The 16,749-nt window shown below is 45.8% G+C and overlaps 2 protein-coding genes across 2 annotated transcripts in view; one reads left to right on the forward strand and one right to left on the reverse strand.

Annotated features, from left to right (window-relative positions):
- The window catches only part of TRMT11 (tRNA methyltransferase 11), a 155,280-nt gene extending 141,261 nt beyond the window's left edge, over positions 1-14,019 (reverse strand). The window contains exons 1-3 of the mRNA XM_075339935.1: positions 13,757-14,019; positions 10,582-10,647; positions 7,275-7,348 (exon numbers count right to left, since the gene is read on the reverse strand). Coding sequence (XP_075196050.1) covers positions 7,275-7,348; positions 10,582-10,647; positions 13,757-13,840 — 224 coding nt within the window. The 5' untranslated portion in view covers positions 13,841-14,019. The remainder of the gene's footprint in view (positions 1-7,274; positions 7,349-10,581; positions 10,648-13,756) is intronic.
- Positions 13,863-16,749, forward strand: part of HINT3 (histidine triad nucleotide binding protein 3) — a 28,354-nt gene continuing 25,467 nt past the window's right edge. The window contains exon 1 of the mRNA XM_075339936.1: positions 13,863-14,027. Within this exon, the coding sequence (XP_075196051.1) occupies positions 13,926-14,027 (102 nt within the window). The 5' untranslated portion in view covers positions 13,863-13,925. The remainder of the gene's footprint in view (positions 14,028-16,749) is intronic.

Below are 16,749 nucleotides of genomic sequence, written 5' to 3' on the forward strand. Positions count from 1 at the left end.
CATCTGTCCATAGAATACTTTTCCAGAACTGAGCTGGCTTCATGAGGTGTTTTTCAGCAAATTTAACTCTGGCCTGTCTATTTTTGGAATTGATGAATGGTTTGCATCTAGATGTGAACCCTTTGTATTTACTTTCATGGAGTCTTCTCTTTACTGTTGAAGCCTACAAATGATCATTGGTTATCAATAAACCCATAAATAACAATCCAATTGGACACGTCTTTATCTGAAAAATTGTATATAAATCTTTATTATCAAAATTAATTTTTGTGAGGGCACACAATATGGATAGACAGTGTTGTTAAAAACATGTGTAAACCACCATATTAAAAACCAACAGGGCAGTGTGGTCAGTAAGTAATATCATTCAAATGAAGCATAATACAGCGGTCATGGTTAAACATCACAGGCTCAATTGTCCTGGACGAAGCTTTCCTGCGAAACGCGTCGAGGTGCAGGGCAGTGTGGTCGGGATTGGTACCATGGCTACAGCGGGTCTGTATCTTCAGACAAACATTCTAAGGTTTTTCTAAATCCTGGGCTTACGCCTATATTATTTCCTGGCTCAATGTCTATGATAAACTCCATGGCATATGATGCTATTTATAATTCTGACATACAATTGTGTATTCTTGATTGATTGCTAGAAATCTGTTATAGCCGTGGTTGCATATATGGATTGATGTATCTGGCTGTACTATCTAACTACATTTATGTGCATTAACTAGCTGTACTTTCATTAACTGTAAGCATGTCCCCCTTTTGGATGTAATATCTATAATCATGTTTGATTTATGACTACCCGCAACTATGTTTGCAATTTTGGCTGATAAAAATGATCACATTATCTATAATAATGAGGTTAAATATTGATTACCTCTATATATGTTGCCAATAAATTGCACTATTTTGCTGGTTGTCAGGACTATTTGCAGACGTGATATTTGTGCTTTATGGATTGAAGTTTCCCAGTGTATGTGACCTGGGGAACACCATTTTAAGCTGCTATACAAATTGTAATGCATTGATCACTATCCCCTTGGGGACAATTGAGCCTGTGATGTTTAACCATGACCGCTGTATTATGCTTCATTTGAATGATATTACTTACTGACCACACTGCCCTGTTGGTTTTTAATATGGTGGTTTACACATGTTTTTAACAACACTGTCTATCCATATTGTGTGCCCTCACAAAAATTAATTTTGATAATAAAGATTTATATACAATTTTTCAGATAAAGACGTGTCCAATTGGATTGTTATTTATGGGTTTATTGATAACCAATGATCATTTGTAGGCTTCAGTGTAGATTTTGGGATCATGGTTCAGAGATATTAAAATTCATGATACTATGGATCTTATTCAATTAATGGTGGTTCTCTTTACTGTTGACTTAGAGACAGATACACCTACTTCACTGAGAGTGTTCTGGACTTCAGTTGATGTTGTGAACGGGTTCTTCTTCACCAAAGAAAGTATGCGGCGATCATCCACCACTGTTGTCATCCATGGACGCCCAGGCCTTTTTGAGTTCCCAAGCTCACCAGTCAATTCCTTTTTTCTCAGAATGTACCCGACTGTTGTTTTTGCTACTCCAAGCATGTCTGCTATCTCTCTGATGGATTTTTTCTTTTTTTTCAGCCTCAGGATGTTCTGCTTCACCTCAATTGAGAGTTCCTTAGACCGCATGTTGTCTGGTCACAGCAACAACTTCCAAATGCAAAACCACACACCTGTAATCAACCCCAGACCTTTTAACTACTTCATTGATTACAGGTTAACGAGGGAGACGCCTTCAGAGTTAATTGCAGCCCTTAGAGTCCCTTGTCCAATTACTTTTGGTCCCTTGAAAAAGAGGAGGCTATGCATTACAGAGCTATGATTCCTAAACCCTTTCTCCGATTTGGATGTGAAAACTCTCATATTGCAGCTGGGAGTGTGCACTTTCAGCCCATATTATATATATAATTGTATTTCTGAACATGTTTTTGTAAACAGCTAAAATAACAAAACTTGTGTCACTGTCCAAATATTTCTGGCCCTGACTATTTCTGTGCAATCTCTGTAAAGTTGCTCATTTTGGTACACAGTGTAGTATCAGCTTCCCATATATCTGAGATTGTAAAAGAAAATTTAAAATAAGCTTTAAAAAGAATAATAAATATATATATATATATATATATATATATATATATATATATATATATATATATATATATATATATATATATATATATATATATATATATATATATATATATATATATATATATATATAGATAGATGTTGTTGTGTGTAATTACCAAGTGTTTGCATAGGGCACTGTAAATGTTCTGGGTGTTGTCTGGGTGGGGTGTGTGTGAGAGCGGTGTGGTTTGTGTGTTGCGTTGTTTGTGGAGCGCTGTGTGTCTGCAGCGTTGTGCGCGTGTGGGGTGCGCGTGTGTGTGGGGTGTGTGTGTGTGTGTGTGTGTGTGTGTGTGTGTGTGTAGCGCGCGTGTGCGTGTGTGTGTGTAGTGCGCGTGTGCGTGTGTGGAGCGCGCGTGTGCTCCATCCTGCACACCCCCCATCGTGCTCCATCCCCCATGCTGGGGCCGCCGGGTGCGGGTCCGAGCATGACAACGTGTGCCGGGGGTGGGGCTGAGCGGGCGAGGCGTCAGCGTATGCCGGCTCCCTGCACATGTGTACCGGGAGCCGGTGTACGCTGGTAACCATGATACACATCGGGTAACTAAGGGAAGCGCTTCCTATAGTTACGCGATGTGTATCATGGTTACCAGCGTACACTGGCTCCGTCACGATCCCAGCATCGCAAGGTTATGTCCATTGGGGGCGGGGCCGAGTGTGCCAACGTGTGGCGGGGACGAGCGGGCGAGGCGTCAGCGTATGCCGGATCCCTGCACATGTGTACCGGGAGCCGGTGTACGCTGGAGCGGGCGATGCGTGCGGAGGGCCAGGGCGAGCGGCTAATCCATGCGGGGGGCGGGGCCAGGCCGAGGCGAGCGGCCAATCCGACAGTTGTCACGGCGACGCTGACACGGTGACAATTTTGGAGCAAGACAGACAGACAGAATAAGGCAAATATACCATATTTTTCGCTTTATAAGACGCACTTCTGTTCCCCCAAATTTTGGGGGAAAGTAGGGGGTGCGTCTTATAAGCCGAATATACGGGGGGGGGGGTGTATATATATATATACACTGCAGCATCCAGGGGAGGTGGGGGCAGCAGCTCTGGGGCGCAGGGGAACGCTGCGGGCTGCAGCCTTTGATCTCCTGCTCCAGCTCATATAATATGCACAGCCGCTGTCCATCTCCGGTGGTGTTGAAATCGCACGCAGTGATGGGCTGGGGGAGCGGTGCATATTATATGAGACTGCGCCCCCCTGTGATCACACATGCCCCCCCCCCCGTGTTAGATTTGGCCCCCAGGCTGCTGCTCATTCTAAAATAAAAAAAGCTTTACTTACGCCCTCCAGCGTTGCTCCCCGGTGTCCCTGCTTCCACTGTGATCAGGCACGCAGAGATCTCAGTCTGCTGTGCCGATCACATGACCACACTGAGAACCAGGAAGTAAGGAACAGAAGCACGCAGAGATCTCAGTCTGCTGTGCCGATCACATGACCGCACTGAGAACCAGGAAGTAAGGAACAGAAGCACGCAGAAATCTCAGTCTGCTGTGCCGATCACATGACCGCACTGAGAACCAGGAAGTAAGGAACAGAAGCACGGAGGGAGACAAACGCTGGAGGAGGTAAGGAAAGAGGGTTTTATTTTACTATGGGCAGCAGCCTGGGGGCGATATCTAACACAGGGGGACTTGTGCGATCTATAGGGGCCATGGACAGCACTATGGGGGCGATATCTAACACAGGGGGACTTGTGCGATCTATATAGGGGCCATGGGCAGCACTATGGGGGCGATATGTAACACAGGGGGACTTGTGCGATCTATATAGGGGCCATGGGCAGCACCATGGTGGCGATATCTAACACAGGGGGACTTGTGCGATCTATAGGGGCCATGGGCAGCAGCATGGGGGCGTTATCTAACACAGGGGAATGTGTGCAATCCATAGGGGGCCATAGGCAGCACAGGGGAACGTATGCAATCCATATGGGGCCATAGGCAGCACAGGGGAACGTGTGCAATCCATAGGGGACCATAGGCAGCACAGGGGAATGTATGCAATCCATAGGGGGCCATAGGCAGCACAGGGGAATGTATGCAATCCATAGGGGGCCATAGGCAGCACAGGGGAACGTGTGCCATCACAAGGGGGCTATATTCAATATAAGGGGGCCATATCCAAATTAAGGCGGCTAATTTTAGGATGGGGGGGCTATGAGGGACTTATACCCTATATGATTTGTTAGAGGGACACTGGCATTATAAGATGGACCCCATTTTACATTAAAAAAAAAAAAATCTTTTCCTTCACCAAATTTGGGGGTGCGTCGTATAATCAGGTGAGTCTTATAAAGCGAAAAATACGGTGTGTATATAATAAATAAAATATATATATATATATATATATATATATATATATATATATATATATATATATATATATATATATATATATATATATATATATATATATATATATATATATATATATATATATATATATATATATATATATATACACACACACACACACACACACACATACACACACACACAGATATATATTTATTTATATATTTATTTTCACAACTTCTAATTCTATTAGGGAATTAGAAGCCAAAACCTAGACGGCCACATTGATATTTTTGTTGTGTTTTATTTACCAAAGCCTTAGGTTGCACGGAGACTTCTAATTTGTTACAGGAACATTTCAGCAATTTTTATTAATTTGTGATACATGAAAAGCGATCACTAGAACAAAGGGGTTTAAGAATTATGGTCATATATATAGCTCCCTTAAAGGGAATCTGTCACCAGGTTTTTGCCACCTAATTTGATGGCAGCATAATGTAGGGACAGAGATCCTGATTCCAGAGATGTGTCACTTACTGGGCTGCTTAGGCCTCTGTCACACGTTCGTGCCTCCGGTACGTGTTTGGCAGTTTCTCACATACCGGAGACACGGGCACACGTTGACATATGTTTTCCTATAGTTTAGGGCACATGTAAGTATTTTTGCACGGAACGTGTGCCCGTTCCGTACTTACGTGTGACCGTGTGCTCCATACACCGACATGTCAGTTTTTCTCTGGCATCATGAGTGTCACACGGAACGCAAATGTGTCACACGTAACACACACGCACCGGATAAAAGACATGTCTTAAAAAAAAAAAAAAAAAAAAAAAAAACCCACACACACACACACACACACACACACCTTTACTCCCCTTCTCCTGCCCTCCTGTCTCTGCTGTCACTTGCTGCCGACCGCCGCTCATTACATATTCACTTCACTGCAGCCGGAAGCAGCAGCAGCGGGGAGTCGGCAGGACCGGAGACCAAAGATCAGCACCACGGACAGCAACGCCAGGGACAGGTGAGCAGAAAGTTCCCGTTCTCTGTGTGTTATCACGGATAACACATGTGCGCCATACACACGGCACACAGAGGGCAAAACGCACCTCTGACACGTCCGTGAAACACGTGCGTGGTTTTCACGGGCGTGTGACAGAGGCCTTAGGTGTAGTTTTGATAAAATCACTGATTAATCAGTAGTAGATTACCATTGTAGGACTATTTGACGTCCTGACAGGTAGTCCAGCATATCTGTAGCTCAGAAAACACTGATTTTATCAAAATGACAGCAAAAAGCTCAGAAAGTGACACATCGCTAGAATAAGGATCTCTGACTCTATATTATGCTTCTCTCACATGGGGGAGCAAAGACCTAGTGACAGATTCCCTTTAAAGGCCTCTCACAAAACTTTACACACTGGGACTGAGGGAGGAACAGCAGCCATCAGAGAGTTCAAGCAAATGCAGAGGCATTTCAGAAAATATTGTAACTAGTTAACAAAAATCCGAATGCAAAAGTAGCTTGTTTCTACCTTGATGGAGAGGTTATCCTTCCAATAACATCACTGTTAGACTATTGATCCATTTTATATTCACTTCAAAGACGCGTTAGTGCCTGAGATTTCTACAAGTATTCGTTCACAAAACTCTGGATAAAAGCTCATGACATGTCATGGCAGTCAAGGGCCATTTGGGTGCATTCTTAGTTTTTGGTTCATCAGAATCTAATTTATTGTAATTTGTAATATTCTTAGAGAGTTTGGATTGCACTTATTATTAGGGTACATGTGAGACTTTACATATTAGGCCGCTTTCACACTACGGTTTTTTTAGCATGCGTCCTGAACATTTTTGTAATGCAAAAACGGATCCAGAGCAAATGCGTTTTCATTTCAATGCATTTGCAATGGACTCGCGTCAACATGCGTTCACCTGCGTTTGCGTGCGTTATAGTGAGGATCCAGCAACTTGCATAGCGGTGTTTTAACTTTTTTAAAAAACGCTACTTATTGCGTTTTTGAGCTGCATCCAAATACTGCAAATTGCTGGATCCTGACTATACTGCACGCAAACGTATGTGAACGCTGGCATGCTGATAGACAGGATCCTGCTTGCTCAACTGAGCATGCCCAGAAACCAGCCTGGCGTGATCAGTCTCTCTCTCCCCCTCCTGAGAGCTGCGGAGGCTCGTAACCAAGATAAACAACGGGTAACTTGCTTGGATACCCGATGTTTACCTTGGTTACGTGTGCAGGGAGCCCGGCTCCTAGCAGCTGCAGACGCTCGTAACCAAGGTAAATATTGGGTATCCAAGCAATTTACCCGGTTTACCTTGGTTACGTGTGCAGGGAGCCCAGCTCCTAACAGCTGCAGAAGCTCGTAACCAAGGTAAATATCGGGTATCCAACCAAGTTACCCGATGTTTACCTTGGTTATGAGCCTCCACAGCTGTCAGATGCCGGCTCCCAGTCTCACGTTCAGTTCCCCTCACTCCCGATCACATGACTCCAATGCCCGCCCATAAACTTCAAGTGACAAGATCCTGCAAAATAACATGCGTTTGCATGCGTTTTTCTCTGCAAAAACAGGATCCGCTTTTTCAAAAAAAAAAAAAAAAAGTGGGAAAGCGGCCTTATCCATGCTTGTTTGGCTTTAGCAAAACGCCGTGAAGAATAAAAACCATTATGTCTCAACTAAAGTGCCAAAAAGCTGCACTAACAAAAACAACGAAGTGTCTACACAAGGATCTAATCCACAAGACAGAAATAGTCATTTACCAAGCCTTACTTTGCACATACAGTCCGGTGCATTATTTTCCTTGCCAGGTCCTCATATGGGATATTAAGAACACAGAAAGGAGACTGTGAACCAAAAGATTGAGAAAACAATATTAAAATACAGTAAATACTGGTGTTTATCTTTCTATACAAAACAATTATACCATATTTATCGGAGAGGGTGGAAAATGCCTGATAGACAACATTCACAAAAGGAGCTTCAGACTGACTGCATTGACCAATCCAGACTTCACGTGGATATCATCAAACTATGTAGATTTAAAGACCTGCAATTTTGGCTCAGCCTTAGTTAAGAAATTGCTTGCATAATTCCATAGCTTAAAGGGGTTGTCTCAACTCAAATATGGGCTCTCAACTACCCCCTTGGGAGCGGAGTGCTCAGTTTAGTGTCTTTGGGAGTGCCGAGTTAGCAGAATACATCACTCTGGCCCGTAGACAATAAATGGAGCGGTGGAGAACATGCTAACCGGACGTTTCAGAGTCCCTTTCACAGGAGCAGTGGAAGCCCCAGTGGTCAATGCCCCAGCAATGGACAAGCTATAGCCTATTCTGGGAATAAGTTAGGAATAATCCTTTAAAAGCTATAGAGACTTGTACACATGTTTTGTCTTGTTTTCCAAATGCAAAATTAAAGAGGTTTGCTACTACTTTTATTTTAATGCCCTAGCCTTATGATAGATCATCTCTACCAGATCTGCTGGGGTGCAACAACCAGTACCCCATGCCTATCGGCTGCTACTGGTGGTGGCCAAAAGTTCTCGGATTCTGCCGGAACATAGCAAGTCAACAATTTATATTCTGGCTGTGGCAGACTCTGCTGATCCATCCCCTCTTCATGGGAACATATCCTAAGAACAGGCCATCATTAAAAAAGTAGGGGGCAAAAAAAAAATTGTTGTCACAGGCTGCTCCTTGCAGTTATTGAGTGGCATCCACTGACATCACATCGACAAAGCAGCAGCTCTGCTCTGTTGATGGGACATGACTACAGTCATCATGCTGATTTGACAGCGGCTCCCTGTTGCCTAACTGCGGGGAGCTGGCTATCAATCAGCATGACTTCGGCAGTCACGCACCGTCGGCAGAGCAGCCTGGAAGAAGAAGAGCTGCTCTGTTGACATGAAGCAGCAGAATCACCAGCAGGAGCAGTCAGTGACCGCTCTGAGGTCATGCAGTGTAAAGCAACATGTAGTTAGCAACTGCCTGCCTGTTGATTGTTAAGCCTGTGCTTAATGACAGACACCAAGTGAATGAGAAAAAAAATGTCGAAAAGCGTCATATCGTCAGCACATAAACCCTGTGCCAGCATAAGTGATCTGATCATCTGGAGAATGAATACTTTGTTCATCAGTCGGATGCTTACAAGGGCCAATAGGCCATTAAGCTAGCAGCCAAGAGGTTGTACTGGCAGAGAAAAATACAAGAGAAAAAGGACAGGTCTCATACCAGTTATGCAAAGAGAGCTATTCCCACATAATTTGCAGGGGAGAAGAGATATCACACATACTAATGTATGCACAAGGGAAATGTGATCATTAAGGCTATGTGCACACGTTGCATACTAGCCCTGCAGAAATTTCTGCAGCGATCTGAAGAGCACATGTGCTCTTTAAATCGCTGCAGAAATGTCCGTAGTGAAAAAAAAAAAAGCCGATTCCATGCGCTCTGCCTGCAGCTCCTGCCATAGACAGAGCAGGAGCTGCCGGCAAAGTGCAGGAAAGAAGTGACATGTCACTTCTTTTTACGCAGCGCTTCGGCAGTAGCCGAAGCGCTGCGCTCTTAAACGCCACGTGCGCACGGCCCCTGCACAATCTCCATAGACTGTGCAGGGGACGCAGGACGCATGCAGTTACGCTGCGCTACAAAGCGCAGCGTAACTGCATGTATTTACGCAACGTGCGCACATAGCCTAAGGGCTGAAATAGAGACTGTAAGCAGAGAGAGCTGTGCTGCTACATGGAAGATTCTGCAGATAGAGGCCTCCTATCAATATTAATCGCCTAAAACTACAAGCCGGGTTGCAAACCCAATATCAGGGGTCTGCACATGAAAGGCTGTAACCTAAAACTTAGTGCAACTTTTATTTTTGTGAATACATGGTTGTTGGCATGAAGATTGTCATCATTAGAAAACAATTCAAAAGTTGAAGTATTCCCATATGATATGCCATCAGATTATGGTCGGCATAGGGTCCAAGCTCTGGGGCTTTTCAGAGAACAGGGAAAAAGACCAGGACTAGAGGGTTTTTTTGTTAACACCTCATCATTTTTACGGCATGAAACACATGATGTTGTGCCAGGCTGTCTAATTAAAAGAAGAGAGGCAGATGCTGTCAGGTAAAAGGTGGTTCTCCGGGATCTCATCCAACAGCCACAAATAACTTACATGGATCAGTTGTGACAATCGAGTGCACCAATTTTAACTTGGCCACCTTGCCTCTTCTCTGCACGCCGGCGTGCACCCTTGCCCTTCTTTTCCCTGCACGCCGGCGTGCACCCTTGCCCTTCTTTTCCCTGCACGCCGGCGTGCACCCTTGCCCTTCTTTTCCCTGCACGCCGGCGTGCACCCTTGCCCTTCTTTTCCCAGCACGCCGGCGTGCACCCTTGCCCTTCTTTTCCCTGCACGCCGGCATTCACGCTTGCCCTTCTTTTCCCTGCACGCCGGCATTCACACTTGCCCTTTTCCCTGCACGCCAGCATTCACACTTGCCCTTTTCCCTGCTCGCCAGCATTCACACTTGCCCTTTTCCCTGCACGCCAGCATTCACACTTGCCCTTTTCCCTACACGCCAGCATTCACACTTGCCCTTTTCCCTGCACGCCAGCATTCACACTTGCCCTTTTCCCTGCACGCCAGCATTCACACTTGCCCTTTTCCCTACACGCCAGCATTCACACTTGCCCTTTTCCCTGCTCGCCAGCATTCACACTTGCCCTTTTCCCTGCACGCCAGCATTCACACTTGCCCTTTTCCCTACACGCCAGCATTCACACTTGCCCTTTTCCCTGCACGCCAGCATTCACACTTGCCCTTTTCCCTGCACGCCAGCATTCACACTTGCCCTTTTCCCTACACGCCAGCATTCACACTTGCCCTTTTCCCTACACGCCAGCATTCACACTTGCCCTTTTCCCTACACGCCAGCATTCACACTTGCCCTTTTCCCTGCTCGCCAGCATTCACACTTGCCCTTTTCCCTGCACTCTATCCACTTAGTCACCTGCTACACATGGAATGGTCTCTTAATTATATAAACATATCTATGCCGGCCTCTATACATATTCGCATGTACAAACCGTTTCATGGTCTTCTTGAATATTATTGATATTTCCCCCATAAAGTGAAAGAAGAGAGCGAATTTCCTGCAAAGTAGAAAAAGAAGAATAATATCACTAACTCAAAAGTGTGTGTGAGTGTGAGTGTGCGTGTGCGTGTGTGTGGGGTGAATAAAACTTTTATATCTTTGTATATTCTTTGAAAGGTATTTCCTTTTAGTTGCAATAGGCTGTGTTACTTTGTTATAGAAGTTGAGCAAATGGAAAAAATGAAGCAGCTAGATGCACTCAGTCTAGTATCCGGCAAGTACGTGAAAACATTTTAGCAATAAAAACACCTTTTCTGAGTACAAGCAGATACAGCAGATGTAGTATGGCACAAGGTCATACTATTGCCATACTGTAAAAAACAAGTAAAACTAAAGATTTTCATTGCATTTTCACAAAAAAGTGCAACAAATATGTCAAACAGGGACTTGAGTATTTATGCAATTGTTAAGAATGGAACAATTTAAGCAAGTGTGACAATATAAATTTTGGGGGTGTTCACATGTTAAGGGTGCTTTACACGCTGCGACATCGCTAGCAATGTCGTGCGTGATAGAACCCGCCCACATCGCCGTTTCATCATGGGGGTGATAGCTGCCGTAGCGAACAATATCGCTACGGCAGCGTCACATGCACATACCTGCTTAGCGACGTGGCTGGAGACACCGAACAATCTCTCCTTTAAGGGGGAGCTTAGTGCGGCGTCACAGCGGCATCACTAAGCGGCCGCCCAATAGCAGAGGAGGGGCGGAGATGAGCGGCTGGAACATGCCGCCCACCTCCTTCCTTCCTCATTGCCGGTGGACGCAGATAAGGAGATGTTCATCGTTCCTGCGGTGTTACACATAGCGATGTGTGGTGCCACAGGAACGACGAACAACCAGTGGCATGCACCACCAACGATATTATGAAACGGAGCGATGTGTCAACCATCAACGATTTTTGACATTTTTACGATCATTGCTCCTAGGTGTCACACGCTGCGATGTCGCTAACGACGACGGATGTGCGTCACTAACGATGAGACCCCGACGATATATCATTAGCGATGTCGCAGCGTGTAAAGTACCCTTTAGGCACTTATGGCATACCCCCATAAATGGCAGATTGGTGAAGGACTAGTTCTGGGACCGTTATCCATAAGGAGAATGACAGTTTCAAATCTCTGGTTGCTGAACTCTCCCTATACTACAATGCAGACTAGAGATGAGTGAGCATTGCCATGCTCGGTACTTGTAATGAGCAGGTTGGACGCTTGGACGGGCTCAACTCGTCTACCGGAGTATAATGGAAGTCAGGGGAAAACTTGAGCATTTTTCGCGAAAAGCTTCGGTACATTAGTCCAGCCCGTCCGAACGTCCAACTGGTCGTTATGAGTATGGAGCACCTGAGCATGGAAGTGCTCACTCATCACTAATAATCACTTAGTGGATTAATAATAATACAGTGTAGGGTTCATTAACGCTAATATATTTATGTTTAATTCCTTATTATATAAAATCTCTTCTTGCTGTTAAAGACATTCTTAAGGCCCTGTCACACACAGAGATAAATCTTTGGCAGATCTGTGGTTGCAGTGAAATCATGGACATATTGTTCCATTTGTACACAGTCACAAACCTGGCACTGATTGTCCACAATTTCACTGCAACCACAGATCTGCCGCAGATTTCTCTCTGTGTGTGACAGGGCCTTTACACCTAGAGGCTGAAAAACCAACTGAGAACTATCTGTGTACCCTATGGGTCCATTCAATCCTGTGGGAACTAATCGACCAGCAGGGCATCTGTCCTGTCCCGATAGTGTGCTATAATGATCTGTATGCAGCCTTGAGACACCTCCATACGTGTTCCAGTTGGTTTGGATCATGTTTGGGGGGGTACCTTTCTAATATGTCATACATTTTAATGGGGCAGTGGTGAGGCCTTCCATGATCTCATACACTGGGGCTACATGGTGACAAGTTTCAGAGACCAAACTCATCTCTGCGATGTGCTGTGGGGTAACTAGTTTAGAGCTGGGATTTTGCTTTACATAGAACAGCCTAGTTACAGACAAGTCACATGTAACTTGCATTAAAATCTATGGCAAGTGTGTGGAAGCATACGTGACCCACAGGAGATCATTACATCCAATAGGTCACAGAGTTCACTGTCGCCATATAGCCCTAGTCTAAAACAAAGTAACAGAAAATAAGACGGCCAAACAAAAACTCCACTAATCAATACGACAGGATGACAAAGAATGGCTGAACTTGGAGCAAACTGTCAGCTGTCAGGGAGCGTACATAGCACAGTATATGGGCCCTCATAGTGCACAATTTATCCTTCTCTGCAGGTGGATGTGGCCCCCAATCTTTTGGGCCCCTGCCACAGTTATGTCTGTCCTTGGGTCTATGTGACCTGTTTCTTCAGGCAACCGAAAATGTGCTATTCACGGACATCAAGCGGAGAGGACCTGAAATAGCTACTACGGTAGGCCAAATGCTTTCTCTGCATCTGACTGCTGGCTCTGACAGGACTCCAGACCGCATCCTCAGTGGGTGCCCACAGCCACAGTGGGTGCACATAGCCTCTGTAGTGCCTCTGTTAGGTGCACATAGCCCTTGTGGATGCAGGTAGCATCTGTGGTGCCTCTGTGGGTGCACGCAGCCCCTGTAATGTATGCAGCCCCTGTGGGTGCACGCAGCCCCTGTAATGTATGCAGCCCCTGTGGGTGCACGCATCCCCTGTAATGTATGCAGCCCCTGTGGGTGCACACAGCCTCTATGGTAGGTGCACGCAGCCTCTGTGGGTGCAGGCAGTCCCTGTAATTGACGCATCCTCTGTGGGTGCAGGCAGACCCTGTGGGTGCGGGTAGCCTCTGGGGGTGCGGGCAGCCTCTGGGGGTGCGGGCAGCCTCTGGGGGTGCGGGCAGCCTCTGGGGGTGCACACAGTCTCTGTGGTATCTCCGTGGGTGCACGCAGCCTCTGTGGGTGCACACAGCCCCTGTATTGTATGAAGTCCCTGTAATGCACGCAGCCTCTGTGGTACCTCCGTGGGTGCACGCAGCCTCTGTGGGTGCAGGCAGTCCCTGTAATGCACGCAGCCTCTGTGGAAGGGGGCACACAGGCACGCTCTACACCTCCAGGACCACTGCTCCCTCTCACCGGCAGTCTGAACTCGCAGTTCTCCTGGGCCAGGAGCAGCAGGTACTTCTTCAGAACAGCACCGCTTTTACAGGACAGCGCCATCTTTCATCGTGACGTCACTCGGCAGCGCAGGAAGTGCGGGGCCGGTGCTGGGTGGAGCTGCTGCGGCTGGAGGAAGAGAATAGAGATGGAGGGCGGCGAGCAGTGCGAGGACAGCTATGACAGCAAGTGCATCTTCTGCAGGATTGCCACCAGCCAGGAGGGCGACGCCGAGCTGCTGCACTCTGACGTGAGTGACGTCACATGGGGCAGACACCTGCGCTGCTGGGGTGTGGAGACACTGCTTACCAGTCCGTACAGGCACATGGGGTCGGGTGGGCACCTGCATAGGGAGCAAAAAGCGCCGGCCACAGGCATCCAGCACTGTGCCGGCCGGGGAGCAGTCAGACAGCCATGGAGATGTATGGTGACGTACTATGTGTAAGGTAGAACACCCCCGGTCATTAACCCCTTCTGTACATTTCGCAGAGCGTGTGTGTATGGGGTCAGCTGTGCCCGCATTATACCCGGCATATAACTGGCTCAGTGACTGCAGACTTCTGAACCTCACAGTGCGCATACTGTGAGGATTCTCCAGTGTTGGCGGTCATGTGACCACACATATAATTTCCATACTTCTGGCCACAGTACCACTAGACATGTAGTGAGCGAGACAGCGAACGTTTAGTTGTAATGTGGCAGGATGTATGAAACTCACGTGTGGTTACAAGACCGCCGCTGGATGTGACACCGCTAGTGACAGTCTCGGGCCGCTCGCGAGACGGGCATAGACAGCAGTGACCGCGGTGACGTCAGGAGGCAGGAGATCGTCACAGCAGGTAATGATCTCATCTCCTGACAGCAGCGATCGTCATCCCCGCGGCTCCCAGCACTGCAGGGTGTCAGTGTCTGCCTGCGCTGCCGCGTGACAAGCTGCTGACACTGCGGGCAGACACTGACACGCTGCAGTGCAGGCAGCCGCGAGGCTGGAGCGGGACACAGACTGTACGGGCACCTGGAGGTCGCACGGAAGTGCGTCTGTGCGGCGTCCAGGGAGTGTGACGTGTGTGTTTACTCTGCTCCGCTTTCTCTTCCTGGCATAATGACATCGCTTCCTGCAAAACCGCAGGCAGCGATGAGCATTACCGCAGGTAAATCGCGGCTATACCGGGGGTATACCGCACATCATTTGCTACCTGAGGTATACCCCCGGAATTTCGCGATTACATTACAGTGAATGGAGTGAAATTCCGGGGGTATACCGCAGGTACCTGCGGAAAATAAAGGACATGCACATTTTCTCAAGAAATTTTCTCAAGAAATTCTTCTCAAGGAAATTTCTTGAGAAAAATCCGCAGTGTGTACACAGCTATTTTTTTTTCACATAGGATTTGCTGGGAAATGTCTGCACAAAGATTGCAGATAAGAAATCTGTGGAGAGAAAAGCGCATATAGGGTCTTACCCCAGTATATAAGGGGTGGGAGGAGGATGAAACTACTCACCAGATGTCGTTGTGAGAGTCACAACAACTGTATTCGCATGTAGAATCTGATCCAAGGCTGCAGCCACCCAATTGGCAGATAACAGAGAGCAAAAGAGAAGGGTGTTTGATACTGCGCCAAAGGATCACAGGAACAGATGTTTAGATTAATGCATCTTTATTTCATCCAGGTCTACGCGTTTCCGGAGCCACTGCCCCCTTCCTCAGGACCGTCAGGAAAGACAAAACATCAAATCTCGAGATTTGATGTTTTGTCTTTCCTGACGGTCCTGAGGAAGGGGGCAGTGGCTCCGGAAACGCGTAGACCTGGATGAAATAAAGATGCATTAATCTAAACATCTGTTCCTGTGATCCTTTGGCGCAGTATCAAACACCCTTCTCTTTTGCTCTCTGTTATCTGCACAAAGATTGCAGACATTTCTCAAGAAATTTCTGCGGCAAATCCGCGGGTAAATCCGCGGGTAAAACGCACTAGTGCGCACATAGCCTAATAATTCTACACACGGTGTAGTTTTCATGACAATCCTTGGTTCTGACTATTAACATATGGGACATCAAGGATGAACATCGCCATTTGGTCCTCGTATTGTGTAAATGGTCCACAAACAATGATTCTATATCTAACTTCGAAAACACACTCTTTGTTGAGCCTCACCCCTGAAGTAGGCCACTTTTGTTTTACCTTTTTCTCCATTAAACCGGCCATGACCAGGTGCTCTTTGGATGCCATAATACACACCATAAGGCACTGCATATCGAGGGGGAACATCATGGTGTGGGGCTGTTTTTCAGCATATGGCATTGGGAAACTTCATATTAGTGAAGGAAGGATGAATGGAAAAATATACTGAGACGTTCTTGATAAAAATCTGCTGCCATCTACCAGGATGATGAAGATGAAACCAGGGCTGTGGAGTCGGTAAGCCAAACCTTCGACTCCGACTCCGACTCCGACTCCTCAAATTCTCTTGCACCGACTCCGGCTCCGACTCCGACTCCGACTCCGACTCCTACATATATTGCTTATAGTTAGGTGAAAAATTTATTGTAGTACATGAATATGTGTATGTGAACATCAGACATTTAATAATTTTTATGATACAATAATCAAGATATTTGGATAGAACATAAAATATATTTATTGGAATACAACTTTAGAACACAAAAAACTGTAATAAATTGTAAATATGTAATACACTATGTAATATACAGTAGATTACATATATATCTTGTGTGTGTGTATATACACTGTGTGTATATATATATATATTACATATTTACAATTTATTAGTTTTTTTGTGTTCTAAAGTTGTATTCCAATAAATATTTTATGTTCTATCCAAATATCTTGATTATTGTATCATAAAAACAATTAAATGTCTGATGTTCACATTGTACTACAATAAATTTTTCACTTAAATATAAGCATTATACTAAATGTTATTATTTAGTAAAATATTCAGCACATTC

This window comes from Anomaloglossus baeobatrachus, chromosome 3 (genome assembly GCF_048569485.1).
Source record: "Anomaloglossus baeobatrachus isolate aAnoBae1 chromosome 3, aAnoBae1.hap1, whole genome shotgun sequence".
Classification (NCBI taxonomy): Eukaryota; Metazoa; Chordata; class Amphibia; order Anura; family Aromobatidae; genus Anomaloglossus; species Anomaloglossus baeobatrachus.